The sequence below is a fragment of the Cydia splendana genome, chromosome 21 (genome assembly GCF_910591565.1).
Source record: "Cydia splendana chromosome 21, ilCydSple1.2, whole genome shotgun sequence".
Taxonomy (NCBI): domain Eukaryota; kingdom Metazoa; phylum Arthropoda; class Insecta; order Lepidoptera; family Tortricidae; genus Cydia; species Cydia splendana.
Window position 1 is genome coordinate 102,776 of NC_085980.1, and position 24,174 is coordinate 126,949.

Here is a 24,174-nt window from a genome sequence, read left to right on the forward strand (position 1 = left end):
AAGAATTAAACTTTATTTATTTTTGACATACACGCATATTTAGTTTTCAGGCTAGCGGCATTGAGCCATATTTGCGTCTCCAGATCTTGATCTGTGACATGAGTATGAGCGTGGGCGCGATCCAAACCACCATCATGAACGCGCCGTGCGCCAGCGACTCCTGCATGAGACACAAACAACAGTGAGCCAACGTTATTATTGTTACTAAACAGAATAACAATGCAATTAGGTATATAAGCAAATAAGTCTAACTCCAACCCTTCTCAATGAGACTCGATTAGCGATAGATTTATGAACATTCAGGAAAGGTACCTATATGTTATGTAAGTTACCTATGTTGTTTCCCTGCTCCACGGATCTTAACAGCAAGATAGTAGAAAGTGTCCAGTGTTCGGTCCAATGTAAGATGAAATGTAACCCCCCTTATGTTTCACATTAAACGGCGTTGAGGCGTGTCTTAATGTACACCTTTCATGGTTTGCCACTCCATGGCTCCCCAAAAATGACCGCAACCATTGGGGAGACACTCCCCCTTTTGGGGCAAACTCGGCTTCGTTCTGTTCATTGCTCCGAGCAATTATCAGGGTTGGCACCACGTGGACGTCCTTTTGCGTGCACGACCACAGATAAGATAATGAGTCATTAATGACTAGAATTTTGACAAACCCTAAATAGCCGAAAGCAAAGGCCGAAAGGGATAGCTGATTCGTCCCTGAATGGCTGTCAAACTTCGTTTTGTACTGTCCTTTCTGTACGGTAGTAGCTAGTACTATTAGTTATTCTGTACCGTAACGTTTGTATTAAGTAGTTTTTGACCAACGAATTTCCAAGCATACAAACTATTATCGGAGTACTTTATAGGATAGGATTATCGAAAGAGGAACGTGGTGGTGGTGGTGGTGGCGTGGAACTTACTCCAAGCGTGTGCGGGTTCCGCGGCGGCAAGCTGATGTACAAGGTGCACTGGTTCCACTTCCTCGCCGGCACCAAGGTGCGGCTAGGAGCCCTGGCCGGCCCATTCAGGAGCGACAAACAACTTCGCAACATTATCATTACTTTTATTTCACATGAAACAAGACAAAAAACAATACAGTATGCACGGCCAATTATTGACGCATCACTAATAATAACTAGGTATAATGACAATGCGAAAGACAGGCGAGCCAGAGGTCGAAATTTAAATTTGATATTCTATGGCAGGTAAATACGAGGAAATAGGTGCAATAGGTAAGCTTCAAAAGAGTGAAAAGAGGTAGAGTTAGACCAAGTTAAGTCTGCAACGATTTTGATAGCACATGTACAGTCAGCAGCAGAAGTGACGAAGCGCGAGAGGTGTTCAAATTTACCTTGACACGCTATTATTCTCTTAACATTAACAATAAAGTCGCGTCAAGATCATTTTGAACACCTGGCCCGCTTAGCAACTTCTGCTGCTGACTGTACAAGGCGTGTTACTTATATCTCTTTCATCTAAATCGTTGCAGACTTGTCTTGGTCTAACTTTACCCATTACCTAACCTAAGTAGCTTTCTATCATAGGAATCCGTCTAAGCTAACTCTGCACCGATTTGAATAGAATAGTGAGGGAGTGTCATAATTAGGTATAAAAGTCATATTTTCATAGGAATTTGATATTAATTAATGATGCACATTGTCACACTTAGTCATTGCAAACGCCACGCAGAGTCAGCTTGCTGGTCCGACTTGAAGCTGTGTTCAATATCAGAGGACCTACCTCTAATTGTCTACCTACCCAAGTAACACAAAAGTAGCTGAATATTGTTTGAATAATAGAGCATTCCGTACTGTATGCTGAATAAGATAGCTGTATAACGTCTGTATAAGCGCTTATACAGACGTTATACAGAAGGTTTGGGCGCAAAGTGGGCTAGCCCACGCCGCTTATTACTGCATAACAGTAATGTATAATAGCTGTATAAGTTTGTGCCCACACATTGAATCGCTGAATAACACTTGTATAGAGGCTGTCAAAAGCTTCTATACCGCTTTTAAACCAAAGTTATCCAGCTTTGTATAGAATGACTCAGTTAGTCACACGTTATGCAGCTTTTGGTTCAAAAGTGCATTGTTACAGAAAATATATTCAGCTATTTGTGTATGATTTGTCTTCCATTTTAATTTGTGAACTCGTGTCAAAGTGAAGTGTCTGAAGTGAATACAAAATAAGGAGGACATTACCCATATATTGATTTGATATATGTTTACATAACGTCAATTTCATTGCGCATGCGACTTTACTGTTAATATATATATACATTTTATTTAAAATTTTAAAGCGCCGCGTAAATAATGCACTGTTTAAAAAGTAAATATAGAAAATTTACTACTCCACTTTTAAATTTGTACTTTTTTTTGCGGTGTTTAGATGTTTTAGTGATAGAAAATGTACTTTAACAAGTTATGCTACGATAAAACTAGTTTTATAAATGAATAAAAATGGGATTTTCAGTTCATTTTCAATTCCTATACAGGGTGGTCCAAACCTTGACGTCCAAAAATTTTTTTAGATTCCTCTAGTCGTGGGCTATCAGAATATACCCCATGTCTATTAGCCGATTTTTTGTAGTTTTCGAGTTATGAATTTTTGAAGTTTTTTTTTGGTTAAAATTTTGGGGGTGAAGTAATTTACTCATAAAAAAAACTATCAGAGGTTTTTTAATGTTTTTTTTTGTAACATACTCCTTAATAAATGACGTAATTATTAAAAAAAAATCCTCACGTTGATACAAGTTGTAAAAAAACATGACAGAAATATTTTTTTTACGCTCAGGCATGTCAAGCTTAGATTTTGCACTTGAATAAAAAAAATACAAGCTGTTACAAGGACTTCTGCTGATTTTAAAAACTGATAGACCCTAAGTGTTTTCCAAAAAGCTAAAAAAAAGTGACACTTAATAGTCGAAATTTGACAGAATCGGCACTCAAAGGAACTGAGGTCGAAAGTTCCCAAATTAGTGATTCACAAAAAAAAACGGTTTTATTATTCCTAACTTTAATAAAACACAGAAATGACCACGATAAGTCAATGTTGTGACATGCAATAAGCGAATCATCATTTGGGTAAGCTTAATCATTATCTTAACTGGACCCGTGTCGCGGCGGGTTGTTATCTACAAAGGGTTCATTTTTACCTGCTCCCACCCCGCCGACTACTGTCTCCATACATACTATTGTTTAATAAGTTCACCCCTTTACCTCTAAGTAGTATTATCAGTGACAGTTGCTCAATGCTTTCGTCAGATTCGCGTGTGTTGCTACTGTAGTCGTTACGTTCTGTTTTTGAAATCTTCTTACACTGTTAGTGATGTAGTGATTATGCAGAAATTTAAGTTTAGCCGCAAGACTCTATCGTCAACAGTTAGAGCACCGTGGAGAACCACGACAACATTACCCGGATCACAAAGTGTTCATAAATATCCACCAGACGCTGATGGCTGGACGTCAGCAACCTCGCGAAGAAGTACCAAGAGTAGATAGTACTAAGAGTAGTAGCGAAGAAATTTTGGCGGAAATCCAAAGAGACCCCTCTACGAGTTCAAGGAGGATAGGACTGCAATACCTCGGATATCGATCCAGTTAAGATAATGACTAAGCTTACCCAAATGATGATTCGCTTATCGCATGTCACAACATTGACTTATCGTGGACATTTCTGTGTTTTATTAAAGTTAGGAATAATAAAACCGTTTTTTTTTTGTGAATCACTAATTTGGGAACTTTCGACCTCAGTTCCTTTGAGTGCCGATTCTGTCAAATTTCGACTATTAAGTGTCACTTTTTTTTACCTTTTTGTAAAACACTTAGGGTCTATCAGTTTTTAAAATCAGCAGAAGTCCTTGTAACAGCTTGTATTTTTTTTATTCAAGTGCAAAATCTAAGCTTGACATGCCTGAGCGTAAAAAAAAAAATCTGTCATGTTTTTTTACAACTTGTATCAACGTGAGGACGCTGATTTTTTTTTAATAATTACGTCATTTATTAAGGAGTATGTTACAAAAAAAAAACATTAAAAAACCTCTGATAGTTTTTTTTATGAGTAAATTACTTCACCCCCAAAATTTTAACCAAAAAAAAACTTCAAAAATTCATAACTCGAAAACTACAAAAAATCGGCTAATAGACATGGGGTATATTCTGATAGCCCACGACTAGAGGAATCTAAAAAAAATTTTTGGACGTCAAGGTTTGGACCACCCTGTATAATTGTAGAGGTTAGAATATGAGCAACCGTAATGGCGTCCGACTGTGCTGAATATAAGCTGCTGCCACAGGTATTTTGTGCTAAATTTCTGAATAAGCATTCACATTATTCGCGTTACTAAGCTAATAATGTTAGATTTATAATGGTTTTAGAACAATAAGTTTTGAATAACATCAGTATAATAGTAATTGTTTTCTCAATCTTAAAGCCTACTAGGGTTCTGTACACAAATAGTAAAAACCACATAGATCCTCACTAGTTTGATGAGAAACATTATAGGTATATATGTAATGTAACACGGGCAATATGCAATCCTACTTCCTACTAATATTATAAACGCGATATAATATTTAAGTTATATGATAAATCTGGGGGCACGGCAGATTACGGGTGCATTACATTTGTTATAATTAGTTTTCATATATTATAGTTTGCTATATCGTTATTTTGAATAACGTTATAAATGGCATACTACCGTAATACCTAATTAATGGTATACATAATGTTATTATTGATATAATGGTCATAAGGTATATTTACACTTAGTCTAATATACATTGCCATAATTATTACATACTCTAAAGCATATTATTTGTTAAAACAAGTGACATCACATAATTATTTGTGTGGCATAATATATAGTTGCATGACATAAATGGGTTAGGTTAGGTTGGAACTGCGACTCTGCACAAACGAATAACTACCTAACAAAAGGAGGGTTAGGTTAGGTTAGAACTTTGACCCTCCATAGAATAAACAACTCTAGCAAAAAAGAGGTTTAGGTTAGGTTTGAATTGCGGCCCCCGCAGAACGAAAACTGTGAAAAATATGGTTGGTTAGGTTAGAACTGCGACCTCCCTAGAATAAAATAGCTAGCAAAAACAGTAGGCCTGCGTACTAGTTATAAAAAGTATGTAAAACATTACGTTATCCGTAAATGAAATATGACAAAAAAATTTATACAATATATATGTATTTATACTTGATAAAATTGTAAGAAGTATTACGTTATAAATACAAAAATATAATATAACAAATGTCATTATAAAACATGTCTATATACTATTTGAAAATTATGTTACATTAGGCATTATATCAATGACAGTTTAGATGAAATCACAATATAATAAAGGAAACGTATAATAAAAATTACATTATAACATACAATAATAAATATGGCTACAAATATAATGACCACCATAAAATACTTTGGTACCCTAAATAAAAAAATCATGCTTACCAAAAAAAATTACTGAACACCAAAAAAATAAGGCCTAAAAATGCGAAAGTACCACCACTTTAATTACGACTGCACTTCAAATTGTATTCAAATACCAAATATATTGAATGATCACCAAAAATCATTAATGATCACCAAATCTTGAAGACCAAATTAATGCGATATTTTCACCTAAATAAACCACTATGATTACCAAAAAATTTATACATATTACCAAATAAAGTAAACTGATGCCAAAATTACTAGCCCCTCCCGCTCAACCCCCCGTAGCCCGCACCGCATACCTACCTAACCTAATCTACTTTTCTAGTAGCATTTCGTTATGCTACTAGAAAAGTAAGTTAAACTGCTATCAGTTAAGTGGGTTAGGTTAGGTTAGCACTGCGACCCTTACAGAAACGAAATGGTACTAGAAAGGTAGGTTAGGTTAAGTTTCAACTGTTACCCATACAGATACGAAACGCTACTAGAAAAGTGGGTTAGGTTAGGTTTGAACTGCGACCCTTACAGAAAAGAAATGCTACTAGAAAAGTGGGTTAGGTTAGGTTTGAACTGCGACCCATACAGAAACGAAATGCTACTAGAAAAGTGGGTTAGGTTAGGTTTGAACTGCGACCCTTGCAGAAAAGAAATGCTACTAGAAAAGTGGGTTAGGTTAGGTTTGAACTGCGACCCTTACAGAAACAAAATGCTACTAGAAAAGTGGGTTAGGTTAGGTTAGAACTGCGACTGTTACAGAAATAAAATGCTACTAGAAAAAGGTGACGAAGTGGATTAATTAATTTAATAGGATAACGATATATTAAATGATTGCACATTTTTAATTAAAATGTGGTTACAATTTTGTGATCATTTACTATTTTTGCGTTTACAGTGATTATTTTGGAGCCATTTGCTTTAATAGGATAGCAAGATTTAAAAATTTGGTTATCATTTTACATTAAAATGGAGTTCTAATTTTGGTGGTCATTTACTATTTTTGGGTTTACAATGATTATTTTGGTGTCATTTTCTTTAATAGGATAGCAAGATGTAAAAATTTGGTTATCATTTCACATTAAAATGGGGATTGAAATTTGGTAATCATTGACTATTTTTGGGTTAATAATGATTATTTTGGTGTCATTTCCTTTAAAAGGATAGTAAAATGTAATAAAATTGGTAATCATTTCACATTAAAATGGTGTTATAATTTTGGTGATCATTCATGATTTTAGGGTGGTAAAATAGATTTTTTTGGTATTAAATTTTATTAAATCTGGTGATCAGTTAAATAGCAGCCATAATATATCAAATGGCGTTATAACAAATGTATGATAGTTTCTTTATAATTATATTAAGTATTACACACCCGCAGATTACACAGTTATTTTTTCCGTTATCAGTTCCGACAAATATATAGTAGGTAAAGGTACACGCAAAGATGTACGACGTGAGTACGAAGATGTGTATAGTATGAGTATGGTGTGGTTACGAGTATGGTATGAATATGGTATAGGTGCGAAGGTGCGGGTATATTAGTAGCGGGTATCACGGGTATGAGTACAAGTATAGTTTGGTATGGGCAGTATTGTTTATATATTATAGTGTGGGATGGGTATGAGTAGACCCACTTGAAACCTAAAAACTGTCTGTTCAAAATCGATTGATCGATTGTGGAGAATCGATTTCGCTATATTTTAATGGGGGTGATTATTTATTTTTTCTCATACCCAGTCCAGTCTACAAGTTTTTAATGCAACAATATCAATAACTAGCATTTGCCACCTTGTTTGCCAACTAGCAACAACCTTAAATGGCCATTGGTAAACTTTATCTCGTTGCAGTAAGGTATGCAAATGGTCAGTTAACAGTGTTTACGATGGTAGCTAGCAATTGTTTTACGTCATTAAAACGACAATGCATCTTGTGTAAAATAACCAATCGAAGAGAATTGTTAAGAAAACTAAACCTCGATTTTTTAAATAATGGTTGGATTAAAGAATAAATACGCAAGATGCTGAAAATAAAATAAAATAAAGATGTTCAAAATAAAATAAAAACACGCTCAAGCTCAAAACAAACAAGCTCAAGTAGCACTGTTGACCGTGTATAAACTTATAAAGCTACGGAACCCTCTCTCAAGAAAAGATAGTATATGTGTACTAAAATCGCTATAACTTAAGTATAAGTGTTGTTTTAGTATTTATTATTCAGACATTTTGTCTATAAAAGCCATAACTAACCCATATATGCAGCTACTGAATAACAAATAATATGTGGATTTCATTACAGCTTCCAGTAATAGCGTCCACCTTTATTCAAAAACTAGCATTAAAACAGAAACTGCAACCGCTTTTATACAGTTGAAAGTCTTCACCGACGCTTCTTTTCAGCATTTAGTAGCCACTATCACATTTTTCTTAATATTGTCTGCTTAATATCTCACGACACAAAATATATACAGCTAATTGCTGCTATTATGCAGCTTCTAGTAACCACAAATGCTTTAAGCTGAATAATGTCTGACTAACTGTGTAAGAAATAAGTATTATTCAGCTTTAATATGCAAAACCGATACTATGCAAAATTTATTCAGCATTTATTGGTAGGTATATAGGCCCCACTAGGCCCACATATTTTCTTATTCCGAATTTAGTAATTTCCACCGCTTATACACAAAATTTATGCAATCTTAATTTGAATAAGATGATAATTTTACTCTATTATCCTGCTTGTGTTACTTGGGTACCTTACCTACCTACCTCCAACCATCCTCCAACATCGAAAAACGTGACCAGCCTTTCTATCCCTCTTAGGCAATAGAGGTAAAGTATCTACACATACGAGTATATTCTAGATAAAATAATGTTAATTGTATAAGATGGTGTGTAAAAGTCTAAAACAAATTCGGGCTTTGGATTGCACAGCTAATGTAGATGGCGCTTATACGGCTCCGTATATTTAACAAACCATATATATGGCAAAAATTGGCACGGCGCGGCACAGCACTATCTATTTCAGCTGACAAACTCGGAGATAATATATGTATATATATTCTATCTATCTAACAAAACGATTCAAAGATTTATTTGTTCAACATAGGTAAGCATAGGTTAGGTACAGTCAGCTGCAGAGAAAAGGTACCACCGCTACATAGAAATTTGTATGCAGGGGTGGTACCTTTTCTCTGCAGCTGACTGTACGAGCAATTCTTATAAATATATATATATGTCGGAGAATGGCTGAAATGTGCCATCTATCGCCTTCAAGAGGCGTTTTATCATACAAACCTTGACAGATAGAGCAAACTAGGGTGTTACGTAGGTACACCTGAGTGGCGTTCGACGCAGTTCTGCCAACTTGCCAAGACGTCATAGAGTGCGCTGTTAAAACAATTGAAGTCCAGAACAATTGAAGTTATGCTGTCAATCAATCTTCAGAAGGAGCACGATGAGAACAAACGGGAGAAGATGACGTCTGTGGCGGCTCCTGGGTCTAATCCACTGGTTTGCTTAAGATAAGAAACGTATCGTGCGCTGTGATTTGTAATGAGTCTTGTGCAGTAAAGATTGTGAATTGAACATCGTATTTCATTGAAGGCCCTCTTCATCCACGATTGAAGGTTCTGATGTGCTGCCGATAGTATGATACGCCCACGATTCCCGACATATATATATATTTCGGGGATCTCGGAAACGGCTCTAACGATTTCGATGAAATATATGGGGGTTTTCGGGGGCGATAAATCGATCTAGCTCTGGGAAAACGCGCATTTATGAGTTTTTTAGGGTAAAACGGGACCCTATTACTAAGACTCCGCTGTCCGTCCGTCCGTCTGTCACCAGGGCTATAACCGCGGAAATCGAAGTTCGCAAATTGCGGGCATTTTTCTGTCACTCTAATTACGCCTTCATTGGAGTAAAAGAGAAAGATCCCCGCAATTTGCGGTCTTCGGTAGCCCCTCAGGCTGTATCTCACGAACCGTGATAGCCAGACAGTTGAAATTTTCACAGATGATGTATTTCTGTTGCCGCTATAACAACAAATACTAAAAACAGAATAAAATAAAGATTTAAGTGGGGCTCCCATACAACAAACGTGATTTTTGACCGAAGTTGCAACGTCGGGCGGGGTCAGTACTTGGATGGGTATTCAGTATTTTTGCCGTTTTTTGCATTATGGTCGCGCACGAAGGGTTCCGCCCTTCGTGCGCGAGTCCGACTCGCAATTGCCCGGTTTTTATATATTTTCCGAGCAAAGCTCGGTTTCCCAGATATTGATTTACTAACGTGTCGTGTGTTGGAATAAAACAAGTTATAGTAAAAATAACATTATTTACTTACTTATGGATTAAGTAAATACTTAACACTACAACTATTAGGTACAGTTCTCTGGCTTCTGTTATATACAAAAGTAAAATAATAAGTTACAAAGTCAAAAGCAACTGCCGCGCGGGGTTACAATGTATTAGGTAATATAGACCTTCACGCATTCCAATAAGGTTCACTTTGGCGCGTTACATTTAAAAGGCGTGGTGTTCAAAGGGAATTTGAATGATTGAATAGCAACACCAAAGCTAACACTGAAAGTTTTTGGAATAAGTATCAAAATAACAATTAAATTAAAGACGTCCATCTTCGTCATGATTCGTTATTAATTATTACGAATCGGTTTCGCACAATAGGTAGTAGGTACTTACTACCCTAACACAAATCTATCACAAAGTCACTAGAATTGATCGAAACTAATCACTTTCGTTTCAGAATATTCTTCTGTTTTGTTTCGCAACAAACTAGCCTCAGCCGAAGTGTCCTGAATGGCGCTTATATCTGGAAGACTTCTCTCGACGTATTTGCTGAATCGTTCTGGTTTACTTGGGTGTCCTTGGTTCTGCGGGGTGCTTGCATTTCCAAGAGGTTTCCAGTTTAAGCATGGGCTAGGTCTTTCTGGTTCCCTGTGCAAGATGCTTATTTTCGGAAATTCTATGGATTTGCAAGGTTTTCCTTGTTTACTTGGATGTACTTTGTTCTGTGAATCGCTTGGATCCTCTACGTATTTGCTGGGTTTTACCCTTTCTGGTCTCCTCTCTTGCAAGATGTTCACTACTTCCGAAAGGGTCACTTGTACAGATTTCGTTCCTGGATACTTCTCCTTCTGTGAACAGCTTACAACCTTTAAGTATATGCTGGCTCTTGATTGTTTTCCTGGCGTCGTCTTTTGTGAGGCGCTCGCTTCTAAAAGACTCCCATCCATGGATTTGCTTGCTCTGTTTCGTTTTCTTGGTTGTGCTTGGTTATTAGAGGCGTTATTATCTTCTTGAAGACTCGAATTCATGTCTGTGCTGGCTGTTTCAGGGGTCCTGTTTTGCAAAGTGCTCTCTCCCCAAGATTTCCTTGGGTGCTCCTGACTCTGCAAGGCGCTACTATCTTGTAAAAGTCTCGAGCTTAAATATGTGCTGGATCTTTCTGGAGTACTCCTCTTAGAGATGTTTCCTTTTGGAGGGTTTCCAGCTACGTATTGGTGCGGTCTTGAGGTGCTTTGATCTTGAATACTCAAGTCAAATTTGCTGCTACTTTCTGGAGAACCCTTCTTCGAGGCGCTTAGTTCTAGAACACTCCCATCGATGGATTTACGAGGTCTTCTTCTTTTCCTTGGCGGCTCCTGGTTCCGTGAGGGGCTTTTATCTTCTTTATGACTCGAATCCAAGTATATGCTGGATTTTTCTGGGGTGCTCCTCTGCGAAGCACTTGCTTCTGAATGGTCCTCGTCCAAGGATTTAAGAGGTCTTCTCCTTTCCCTTTGGTATTCCTGTTTCTGTGAGGCGCCTTCACCTTCTTGGAGACTCGAATCCGAGTATGTTCTCAATCTTTCTGGGGTGCTCTTATCAGAGTTGCTGTCTTCGTAAACATTCCTGTCTAAGGATTTACGAGGTCTTGGTATTACTCGTTTTTTAGGGTGCTCTTGGCTTTGCGGGGTGTTTCTTCCCCCTTTCCTTGGATGTTCCTGGTTTTGTGAGGCGCTTTCATGTTGGAGATTTGAATTCTGCGATTTTTCTCCTGAAGGCTTTCCATCCACATACTTACGAGGTCTTCCCCGTTTCCTAGGTTGGTCTGGATTCTGCAATTTTCCGCCTATAGGCTTGCCATCAATGTATTTACGGGGTCTACCTCGTTTTCTCGGTTGGTCCTGGTTCTGTGAGGCGGTTTCAACGTCTATACGTGTCGAATCTAAATATGTGCTTTCACCTTCTATATGACCCGAGACTAAATATGCGCTGAATCTCTCTGGGGTGCTCCTCTGCGAGGCGCCTACCTCTGGTGTGTCTTCGTCCACATATTCGGGCGGTCTTCCCCGTTTACTTGAATGCTCCTGATTCTGCGAAGTATTATCATCTTGAAGTCTAGAGTCTAACGTATTGGATATTTCTGGTCTTCCCTTTAGCGAGTCGCTATCTTCTGAAAGACTTTCGTCCAAGAATTTTAAGGTTCTTCCGGGTTTCCTTCGCTGATTTTGCGAGGTACTTATATCTTCTGAGGCTTTGTCGAGTCTTTCTGATCGCCAATGCTGCGAGTCGCTGTCTTCTGAAAGACTTTCATCCGAGAATTTGAGGGGTTTTACTTGTTTCCTTGGTGGGTAGTGATTCTGTGAGGCGTTTTCGTCTTCTATGTCTCCGCTGAGAGTGCCGAATCTTTCTTGTTGGCACTCGGGCGAGTCGCTGTCTTCTGAAACACTTTCATCCGAGAATTTGAGGGGTTTTACTTGTTTCCTTGGAGGGCAGTGATTATGTGAGGCGGTTTCGTCTTCTATGTCTCCGCTGAGTGTGCCTTTGCGAGGTATTTCTCGATTCCTTGGTAGGTCTTGGTTTTGTGTGGTGGTTGCATCTTCCAAGTCGTTGCTGGATCTTCGAGGTTTCAAGTCCTGCGAGTCTGAGTCACTGTCATCTGAAACAATTTTGCCCAGAGTTTTGCGAGGTCTTCCCCGTTTCCTTGGTTTGTCTTGATTCTTCGAGGTGCTGGACTCTTTTAAGTGTTTGCTGGACCTTTGTGAGTTATTGTTGTTTTCTGAAGTATTTTTGTCCAGGGGTTTTCGGGGTCTTCCTCGTTTCCTTGGCTGGTCCTGATCTTCCGAGGTGCTTGATTCTTCAGAGTCCTCGCTGAGTGTTTCAGGTATCCACTCCTGGGAGTCGCTAGTTTCTGAAAGGTTGCCATCCAAGGTTTTGCGCTGTCCTCCTAGTTTCCTTGGCCGGTGCTGACTCTGAGAGGCGCTTGCATTTTTTAAGTCTTTGTGGAGTCTAAGATCTGGTCTACAGTGTAAGCCACTTTCTCCTGAAAGATTCTTGTCCATGTGTTTGCGAGGTCTCCCGCGTTTCTTATTGGGGTACTCGTCTAAACGAGGCTTGTGTAAGGGGGGTCTTCCCATTTTCTTGGGTTCATTTCCTTTTCTTTGCTTTTTGGGCAGTAGTTTGAGCATCTGTTTCTCGATGGCGGCGACGAGGCGGTAGAGGCGCAACGGCGACATGTCCAACACGGCGGAGCACTCCTTCAGCACGAACCAGAAGCTGCGCGACGAATTCTCCTCAAACTCTTTCTCCAATCTCCGGTCTGACTTCAGGAAATGTTTGTTGTCTTTAGGTCTTGCAAATAATATCGTGAACCAGTAATTAAATCTGGTGATACGTTTCGGATCGTCCACCAGGTGATTGATATCGGTCTTTGTGATCATTACCTCCTTTTTCTTTATTTTCCGATGTTTCATCTGGCGGATGGTTTGGTCGATGATGGCGGTGAGGTGGTCGTCGGGCGCCGGACTCGCGGCTCGCTCGGCCTCCGGCGGGAGCTCCTTCAGCTTCACGTACAACTGCTCGACGTCGTGCGTTTTTTCATCAAAGTTAGCATCGTTTTTAAGAACAGGGTCGTAGGCGTGCTCTTCACACGAGTCTTCGTCGCTACTTATATAATTTTTGGCTTCATTTTCAATAAATTCCACGTCTCTAGACTCGTCCACGTCTTGGTCTTCCACGGCGTTTCCGTCCGCGTGGCAGCTAGGGTCCGCGAGCTCGGACGCGGGCTCGATGACGTCAGCACTCTCGTTCGCGTTCGTAAACGCGCGCACTTGTTCCTCCACCTGGTGTAACACGTCGTTGTGCAAGTTGCCCCTGTAGGTGGCCACGAGGTCCTCAACCTTGGCCGCAGCTTCCTGCTTCTTGAGCTTGTTGGCCCAGTACTGGGTTCCGATACCGTAAACGTACTCCCGGATCGGGGCCGCACTAGGGTACGTTTTCTTCATCTTTTTCGTCGGGTTTTCACCCAGAGCTAGATATCGCGCCGGTACTGCCATGTGGCAGTTCCTATAGGCGGCCGCCATCATTTCTTTGATGACCTCCTTCCTGTTGAAGGTGTCGGGGTCGAACTGCGGCTCGACCTCGTCGTCGCTGTCGAATATGCCGCATTCGTCGGCGTCATTTTCGACGCCGGCGTTCCCAAAGTTGTCAATATCATCGCCCCAATTTATATTATGTTTAGTCTCGTCGAAGTTTATGTCATCCTTCGAATCAGGTTTCTCGTCTTTGATCGGTATATCAGAAAAATCATCGTCAAAAATATTTCTGGCTTCGTCCTCTTCCAAAAAGGTCTCTAAGTTTTCTTTCTCTTTCTCCTCTTCAGTCTCTCGGGAGTCGTACCCGGCGTCGCTGTCCCCGAGCACGTGGGCGGCGGTCGGGCGCCTCGCCCTCGCCCAGTTCCGGTTGGAGCAGTTCTTGACGTAGACGGTGGTGGTGTCGGCGAGGCTGGTGTACACGGCGTCGCCGAGGAGTCGTCCGCAACCATCGTTCACTTTGACGCCGCGGAATAGCTTCTTGTGCTGGGAGGGCCGGGAGGTGGGGAGCGCGAGGTGTCTGTACGCGTACTCGAGGGAGTATTGCGTGAAGTCCTCATCGAGGAGTTTCCTCCGCTCGGCGGGCAGGAGGTGTCCTATAGCTCTCGCTATCGCAGTCTGAGGTTCCCTCGAGGCCATGGCCGGTCTGAGTTCGTCGAGGGACAGGACGCCGACTTCGTACCGCTTGGGGATCCTGTCTAATATCTCCATGGTGACTTGGTCGGTTAGCCTCGCTTTGGCGCCCTTCTTGATAGCTGGATAACAGAAAATAAGAATTTATTGATTATTAGCAAAGCCCGGACGACGGGAGCAAAAATGCACTTTTCACTAGTGCTTGATTAAATATCGACTATTCTATCGACATCCATACGAACAATTTTTGAATCAGAAATTTATTGATCAAACATATTATCTTACATGTCAGGTTGTTACACAATATTACATCAGGTACCTAGGTAAGCTTATTATACAGGGTGGCCCATTTAGATCGGTCAGTATGGGAAAATCTGAAACTATAAGACATACGATGATCTCTTCTTAGGAACCATAAATAATAGATCCAGAGGTCGCGAGTTCAAATCTCACACGAGACAGTAATTTTTCTACTTTTAAATTTATTCTGAGGTTAATAGCATCGTTCGCAGACGTTTCTGCTCGTTAAAAAATTAAATTAATAGGACGAGATCTTCTTATATAGATCTAAGAGCGTTTTCACATCGGCCGATCCGATATCGGATGAAAGTAAAATGTGAGACAGATGTGGATTTCTGTATTTATTTATTCAATTAATAAACAGTTAGAGTCTGGCTAGCCAAAAATTGTTGACAGATATTTCGTTGTCGTATCACCAATTGTCTATGATTTAAAAAAAAGCTAAAAGTCAGTAGTCAATGTATGTCATTCATTCAAATTGTTTGCGGTTTATAAGGGGTTTATTTTAAATAATATGAATAATGTGTATACTGAGTGAGGTTCGCAAAATATTATTTAAGCTCGTAAATAATTACGACAATGTGCGAAGTCGACGTGTAGCGTTGTATAACGAAAAACTGCAATGTTTACAACTCCTAGACAAATGTAAACAAATTAGGAGGTTGGTGCTCTATAAATATTTTGATACTTAGCATTTAGCATATTTGGCATAGTACTTATGTATTTTTTGCTCGACATAAAATTCAGTAAATATATCAGAGATGAGCAGGGTCGATTATTAACATCGGATAATGATATAAAAAGGAGGTGGAAATCGTATTTTGATAACCTGCTTAACGAAGAATTTTCCCTAGCGAAGATCTTCCAGAAATATCGGCTACGGAGGGGCCTATCCAACCGGTACATCCGCAAGAAATAAAAAATGCGCTCCGTAAAATGGAGTTTCACAAAGCTATTGGCCCTGATAACGTACCCGCTGATATCTGGAAACTCCTGCAGGATGACGCTTTGCCTTGGCTCACAGAACTATTTAATAAAATCCTTCTCGAAACCAAAATACCTAACTCATGGCGAAGAAGCTTCCTATGCCCGCTGTTCAAAAACAAGGGGGACGTAGCAGACTGCAACAACTACAGAGGAATCAAGTTAACGTCACACACTATCAAACTCTGGGAGCGAATTATGGGAGCTCGTCTCGGTTTTTTAGCCAGTATTACTGAAAACCAGTTTGGTTTCACAGCTGGGAGGTCTACGACGGAAGCCATACAAACCATTAGAATCCTGATGGAATGAGAATAAGAAATGCCGGACAAACAGAGAGAACCTATACCTCACTTTCATAGACCTGGAAAAGGCATTTGACAGAGTCCCTCGGAAACTGGTGTGGCAAGCTATGCGAGCTCAAAACATACCTGAAACCTATGTCTCGCTAGTACGAGCCATGTACCACAGCGTAACCACACAGGTTAAGAGTCCAGCTGGTATAACCGACCCATTCCAGGTTAAAGTTGGCGTCCATCAGGGTTCGGCATTGAGTCCTCTGCTATTCAATTTGAGCATGGATTACATCACCAGAAGCCTTCAAGCACAAATACCTTGGTGTATGCTGTATGCGGACGATATCGTGCTTATAGCGAAAACGGCGGCTGAACTACAGAAAACCTTGGACATTTGGCTCAGGGAACTGGAGAGACACGGGTTGCGAGTCAGCCGTACAAAAATCGAATATATGGAGTGTGACCTGGGTGGAACAGAACAGCTTTGCTGCAACATAAACATTGAAAATACCGCAATACTCAGAGTCACTCGCTTCAAGTATCTCGGATCGGTCCTGACAACGGATGCACGAGTCGATGAAGATGCAAGCCATAGGAACAACACAGCCTGGATGAAATGGCGATCATTATCTGGAGTACTTTGCGATACCAGAATGCCCATTAAAACAAAAGGCAAAATCTATAAGACTGCCGTAAGACCGGTCATGTTGTATGGTTCGGAGTGCTGGACTGCACTTAAGAAGCACGAACAACAAGTGCATACGGCAGAGATGAAGATGCTGAGATGGGCAGGTGGGGTCACACGCTTGGATAAAATCCGAAATGAATACGTCAGAGGATCCTTTAAGGTAGCCCCAATAAAAGCTGAAAGAAGGGAGACTCCGCTGGTATGGCCACGTAATGAGAAGGGAGGAGAGCTACTCTGTAAAGACTGTGCTCAACATCAAAACACAGCCCAGGGGAAGAGGCAGGCCACCTGCCACGTGGTGGTCAACTGTCGAGAGGGATCTAAAGGCCCAAGACATTTCGCCAATGACAACCCGGGACAGAAGGTCCTGGCGCCGCTGCACAAGGAGGCCCGACCCCAGATGAACTGGGAATATGGGCAAGGACAAGAGACTTATGTATTTTTTGCTGATGGATTAATATTACGGTATTATCGAGCTTGGTCTTATTTACACTACATTTCATTTTTCGCCTTGTTACAATGGTAGTTATTATCGTTGACTGTACTTTACATAGTGGTAGAAATTATGTGAGCTGACTTTGAGTGCACGTCAACGTATATTTTAACTTATATCCTTAGGTATTTTACGTGTGCACAAAAAAATCAAAAATATTTTCTAGTATCAAAACTATAATTCCTACTACACAAAGTGTGACCTGCCCAAGATTTTTTGAATTTCCCGCCAAACATTTGTGTAATATTTCAGTAGCCAGACTCTATTACTAAAAAACCATAAATAACGCAAAAGAGGCGGACTCGATGCCACACGGCACACTCCCGCGGCGGCTTTTCTCGTTATAGGCGTCGCCCGACATACGATATCGGAAAGACGCTTCCGATAAATTTTGCCACGTCGGATCGCTGCCCGACCACGGGAACGCGGGATCCCACATCCGATACCGGATCGGCCAACGTCGTAAGAACGTGACGGCCAACGTCGGTCTCACTCTTGTCGGGGTGCGGTCGCCTCTCGCTGGTGAACTCGGGGAAGTGCTCCATGGCGGCGTCCCCGGCGGCGCGGTGGGCGCGCGCCCAGGCGAGCGGCGCGGCGTGGCGCGCGGCCAGCGCAGCGCGCAGCCGCACGTGCGCCGCCCACGAGAGGAAGCTGAACAGCCGCCCCGTCGGCGAGGGGTCCGAGCTGTACGCAAGAGGGTGCGCGGCCTCCTTAAAAAAAAAGGTTCCAAACTTACTAGTCCGGCTTCTACCTCCTCCGGATCGCTAAAACTAACAAACGTTATCGTTTATTCGTTAACGTGCCGGACTTTAGTTTTTCTTTACTATCGTCGTTAAGATAACGCGGTTCACCCCGCTTAAACTATTTTACTTTTATACGTCACCTCGTCGAACCGTTCGACGGCGTCGGGGAGCCGACGTTCCCGATCGTCGTCTCCGCCGTCCCGGTCGGTCTCGTAGTCGGGAGTCTTCCCTCCCCGGATCCGTCCTTTAAACACGCTTTAACCTTAAACGACATATACCTAGTCCTCGTCGGCAAGTGTTACGGTAGGCACGGGACGGGTACCTCGTTGATCAGCTCCACGGCGTCGGAGAGCCGCCGCTCGTAGTCGTCGTCGAGGCCGAAGCACATCTTGAGCGCCACCACGATGTACGCCATCACCGTCGTCTCGTAGTCGGGGAAGTGGTCTCCTCCCAATTTCTCCTTTAACCACAATAAACTTATTTGAGTGGCGGATTGCGAGCGTTATTCTCGATATATTTTAACCGACTTCAAAAAGGAGGTTACCAATCGGACAGTTTTTTTTTGTATGTATGTTACCTCAGTTCAGTTCATTTCTGAACCGATTTGGAAAATATTTTTTTTTTGTTTGAATGTATATATGTAGTCCTAGTTGGTCCTCCTCCTCCTTCTCAAATCTTAAAGTCATATACACTATGTACGATAAGAGCGTGAACGGTAAAACTTAGAAAAAAAGTAAAGAGGTATCATGTCAAATACTGTCATATGAGAGTATTGTAATTACATATTCATGCTTTATTTTGAATAAGACGTCCAGTCTCCTGAATTATGAATAATACCTTGGTATCTTTGGGGCATAATTTCGACCAAATTTTCAGCTAAAATGCAAGGTAAAGACGTACGCACAGACTTCAGTTCTCCAGTTAGGTCAATAATACTAAGAGTGTTATTTCCTCGTAATTTAAGCTTCATCCACGCCCAAACATTTTGAACTGGCTTGGCGTCGGGTGATTGTGAGGGCCAATCCAAAACATCGACGCCATTTTCAGTTCTTCATGCAGTACAGTGCTGACTTCGGCATTTAGGGTCACTATTCTCTTGCGGGATCCAAGAAGCCCTATCCTTTGGGAACTTTTGATAACAGAAGGCGACAATGCCTTTTCATCAATTTTTACCATTTTATGGGCGTCCAGTGTATCGGTGCACAAGTGCAAATGGCCGAAACCATGCTTATAGAAGCATCCCCAAACATGTTCCTCTACTGGGTAATTCTCGGTTCGCACGAGCACTCTATTATTTGTCGTAGAACAAGCCTAAGTCAAGTAATTAACTGCCCAAAAAGAAACTGCATCGGGAAAAAAATATGATTGCAATCTCGGTTTTCGTTTTCTTTCGCCCACGGTAGCCTTTTTTTCATATGTTTTTCAGTAAGGGAGAAGCTTCTTCACCGTACTGCGATATTTTAAACCATTTTCATTCAAACGCCTTTTGATTGTATCTAAAGATATCTGCAAACCTTTTTTCTCCAATTTTACTTGCCCAGAACCGCCAGAACGCAATGATAGAAATGGATTTTTTGAAAACATCTGCAAGACCCGTTTATCCTCTGTGTAGGAGGTCATTTTTGTTTTCCCGCGTTCTGGTAACTCGTAAACATTTTTATTCTCCATATAATGCTTCATCCACTTAATTACAAACGCTTTCGATTTATTTATATAAAATCAGCAGGTTTTCGTGACATTTTGGGCCCTTTCGGGCACGTACAGAGGAACACTGCCTCATAACGTGAATCGTATGCGGCCATGGTATAATAATATACTCCGCCTGGTACTCTACTCCGAGATTCGCGTATGACCTAACTGACACGGGCCTACGTCATCATGCTGTTTACAGGTTCTCAAACTTTAAAATGTGGGAGAATTTTAACCAACGGTGAAAATTATGTTAACGGCATTAATTTTAAGTTATTCATGTAGAAACATAGTAAAATAAAACAAATCTATTGTATTAAATTAAACTTTATTTATCTATACAAGACAAACGTTTGGAAAACTAATTCACAGTTACACATTAATTACCAAGCTTACGGCGTTAAAAGTTTGGAAAACACTGCGACTGCTGACACTGAGCGAGAAGGAAATAACAATTAACACGCGTTCGACAAGGATGACAGTCAGGGCATGAAGTTATCTAGATCCGAATTGTCAAATGTGACAGCGATATCCTGTGTTGTCAGTAGTGTAAACAGAATTACCCGAACGTCTGAAATTTCTGTCGTGAATCGGAAGTTATTGCTAACGAATAATTAAAAATGACGTGTTATTGTAAAATTTAAGATAAAATACATATAAATGAAAATTATAAAATTATAAAGAAATATTTTAACTTATTAACCATAGGTATAGGTGAACCAGGATCTATTGAGGGTGCGCCATGTTACGGAAATTTGTTGGTACTAATTTCTAGCAATGGCAACAACTTTAATAATAGACAACATCTACCCTCTATGATAGTTGTCAATATTGACAATGTAAACATTGCTTTGTCTAGTTTCGTGTGAATTATTATTAGACTGCAATAATCATGCCGAAAGTTTTAGATTTTACAGAGAAAAAGTTGTAAACAGTGTATATATGTAGTTATTTATTGAAAAAAAAAAATGTGCGGGAGAGAAATTTTTCCATTAGAAAACATAACAAAATTACCACCTGAATTGACGGGTAAGTTTCAAACTTATGGACAAATGTCACTATAGTCAGGTCGTCACGATTTGGTTGATGTCTTGTAATAATTTGATTTGTGTATTAGGTGTATCGCATGCATCGGTATCACGGATTGCTAGCGAAGGGCGTAAGGGCGGAATTAAACGACCAAACCTAAAAAAAAAGAAAACAAAAAAGAAAATAGATTTGGATGATTTTGATTTATGTGTCATACGTCGTAAAATTCACGAATTTTATAGCGTAAAAACCGAAGAAATATCCAAACATCAAACTTCGCACTTATTAAAGTTGTCGGAATAAAACAAAAATCATCTGCCAATTTCCATTGTCCCCACTATACAAATTGTTGCTATATAAAATTCAAAACGAGCGCCCTCTTGACAATACTCCCAAAGTTCTGGTTTACCTATATAATGTACCCATGTAACATGTTATGTTGAAATAAAGTGGCAATGTTATTGTGACGTATGCCCGTGTCACTCTGGGAATAGAAGACCATGTTTTATTAGACCATGGGTGACGTCCCACGGTCAAAGGTACCTTATGGCGGGTATGCAGTTATGCATACCCCAGTAATCTACAATAAATAAGCTATCGATAACACAAAAGATCAACCTTCTAGGTTGCGTAGTTACAGAGATATGATTTTTTGAAAATAATGTTGTGAAATTAGCAACTTTACGATAGAGAAGTTTTAAGTTTAGCCGCCTAAAAAACTATGTTCCTGAAGTAAGTTACATAGTTGACTACAAATAATAATACCTTATATATCTGAGATTAAAAAAATATTGCGACTTGTTCTGTAATGCAAATAGAAACTTTTGATATCGACTGATTTATGTGTATACTAACCAATCTCTTGAAAATAAAGTTTTATTTCATTTTCACGATTGATTGCAATGAGCTCTCAAGATTTAAATTTTATCTATTAGAAAACGACACTGACAGACAGTTTAAGCAAAAAACAATACCGATTTAGAGGTGAAAATGTATTTTCTGACTTTTTCATATAAAATCACAAAATTGAATATTTTTACTTTTAATGTGACACACAATCAATTTTTCTGAGCACATATGAAAGAAATTCTGTCATTCAAATGAAATAAATCCTAAAACCCCAACTAAATACTATATTTAACCCCTTATGCCACTTTAAACTTACATAACAATAACAGTATTTGCTCCATACATTTACGAAAAGGTACCTTATGGAAATAAATCTAATAATACATCACTACAAAATATCAATCATATTACAGTTTATCTTTTATGAATAGAAAATATTAATTTACATTAAACTGCCCCAAATTTAATTAGTTCTTCGTCATAATAATCTTAAAAAAGACCAATAATTTGTATGTAATGAAAAGGTACCTTGTGATTAAGTTACATGATGAGGCATGATGATGATGGAACAGTTAGGATAAACTAATAATATTTTGGGGTTAAGATGGTATAAATCGTCTATTTCTTATCAATAATATATTTCGGTTGCTATTGAAGATAAGCGGCATTGAGGTTCAATGACCTCAGATATTCCATAAGGGGTCATTCCAGGTGATTTCAACAAATCGAGTGTGCCGTATGATTTTTGATTTGAATAAAAAAATTTGAGGATATACTTCATGGTGGCAGAAGTGCTGAACCACCACCAGTTTTTTTTTTTATCTTTTAATTTCCAAGTTTTGCCCATTCGAAGTTAACAGTGGGGTTAAATTCCTGCTTGTACAAAATCAGACCTAACTTTTTTTCTATAAAAGGTAACGAAATAATTATTACTTTTTTTGATTAGGTAAGAAATGTGGATATTATACTGTATGACAAAATTTATCTGAATTAACTACAAAAAAAATGGTGACCACCCGAAGTGTACACCTAATTGGTCAATTATTGCAATTTTAAATTGGTTCCTGTGCCAACCCTGGTGCATATCAAATATTACTTTTTTTCTGGAATATAAAGTACTTGCCGTGTTCATCTTGTAAAATAAATATAATTGTGTAAGAGCAATAAATTCTAAAAGAAAAATATAAGTGAAAATTGAGAAATTCGAAAATTGCTCATGTTTGACTCTAAAAAAATCCATGTGGAACATAAAATAAAAAAAATATTTTAGTCATCAAATATAGCTGATATCTTCGTTAATTAGATTTAGGAAAAAAAGTTTTGTTATTTTGCCTATTTTTTGAAATGTGATTTTTTTAAACTGCTCATCTCATACATTTTCGGTCTGCTGTTGTATTTATGCTGATTAAAATACATATGACCTTAAACTTATAAATATTGGAAGAATATCAATTAAATCCAGACGATTGAAATTTACTTTATATATTTATACAAAAAAAACATCATTTGCAAACCTTTGCTACTTCAAAATTTTCTCAAGTTGAATAACGTCGCACTTTTAATTCATTTTAAGAAATGGGAACGAAGCTATGATAAGAACGTGTATTTTTTATGGTCCTTATATTTTTAAATCGCTCTGATAGATATACCTCAGCTTCTTCGACATCTGATTTTGAGACGAAAAAGAACTTGATCCCATGAATTTTATTCACACAAAACTCGTAGCTTCAGGTGATAAAATGTTATAACTACCTGTGATGCGTTGCAGACTAGCTTTTCTAATCAACCGCTTAATCGTGCCGCCAGCACCATCACAGGGGGATTTGCCGTGAGAAGTGGCAAAAAAGTTCCACCCTGCTTTTAGTCCGAAGTCATCGTAATGATGACACAAGTTTACAAAAGTCTTCTTGTTCTTATATTGTGCAGCTGCACCATCACTAAAATAATGTATCATTTCCAATTTGTCATATTATTGTTTTAGGCATTCAAGCAAAACCTTTTGGAAAGCGAAAAATGATACGGTGTTGTGAGTTAAACAATCGCTATTAATACAAAATGTTCTACACTGGATAACGTTATCCTTTTTAATGTAAATAACGAATGGATGCACCGTTGCTTGATCATTTGTCCAGTGAATTGTCGAAGTAATTGAATTGTTAAATAAATACTTCTTCTTGTCAGTGATATATAACGAACAGTCAACTATTAATAACACAAGCACTTACTACAAAGAGTTTGCACCACTTCATTATCTCCTAGATAAATACGATTTCCTATAGAACTTCGATAAGGATTATTGGGCCGTTTACTTATGTTCGTAATTTAGCCATGTAACATGCAAATAAAGCTTGTTAACAAGTCAGGAGGCGTCGGTTATTCACTACACGGCTAAATTAAGAAACATTCGCAAGTGATTCACAATCCTTGTCAGGTAACAGTGCATTGTCGAATTTCTACCCTCATTAAATTTACAGATGAAATTATTGTCATGTCAAAAAAATTATTTGAACATAAAAAACGTAAATAATATCCGTATGACCAATTACCGTCCCATTTATATTAATTTATAACATAAAACATTTTGTATCGATAGTTGTAAAAAGTAGCATGTTAAAAAAATCATATTTCAAAAAATAGGCAAAATAACAAAACTGTC

The 24,174-nt window shown here is 39.1% G+C and overlaps 2 protein-coding genes and 1 long non-coding RNA gene across 3 annotated transcripts in view; all 3 read right to left on the reverse strand.

The window, feature by feature from the left end:
* Positions 1–1,160, reverse strand: LOC134801271 (uncharacterized). Its single transcript, XR_010145657.1, has 2 exons — positions 916–1,160; positions 1–160 (listed from the first exon to the last, which is right to left on the reverse strand). It is a non-coding gene; the product is annotated as an uncharacterized LOC134801271 (long non-coding RNA).
* An 8,762-nt stretch (positions 1,161–9,922) lies between these two features.
* LOC134801353 (claspin-like) overlaps positions 9,923–24,174 on the reverse strand; it is a 416,093-nt gene continuing 401,841 nt past the window's right edge. The window contains exon 2 of the mRNA XM_063773893.1: positions 9,923–12,446. Coding sequence (XP_063629963.1) covers positions 10,173–12,446 — 2,274 coding nt within the window. The 3' untranslated portion in view covers positions 9,923–10,172. The remainder of the gene's footprint in view (positions 12,447–24,174) is intronic.
* LOC134801236 (uncharacterized) overlaps positions 12,453–24,174 on the reverse strand; it is a gene marked incomplete at its 3' end in the record, with an annotated part of 32,474 nt that continues 20,752 nt past the window's right edge. Inside the window, exons 6-8 of the mRNA XM_063773769.1 lie at positions 18,274–18,411; positions 17,702–17,918; positions 12,453–14,572 (exon numbers count right to left, since the gene is read on the reverse strand). Of these exons, the coding sequence (XP_063629839.1) occupies positions 12,453–14,572; positions 17,702–17,918; positions 18,274–18,411 (2,475 nt within the window). The remainder of the gene's footprint in view (positions 14,573–17,701; positions 17,919–18,273; positions 18,412–24,174) is intronic.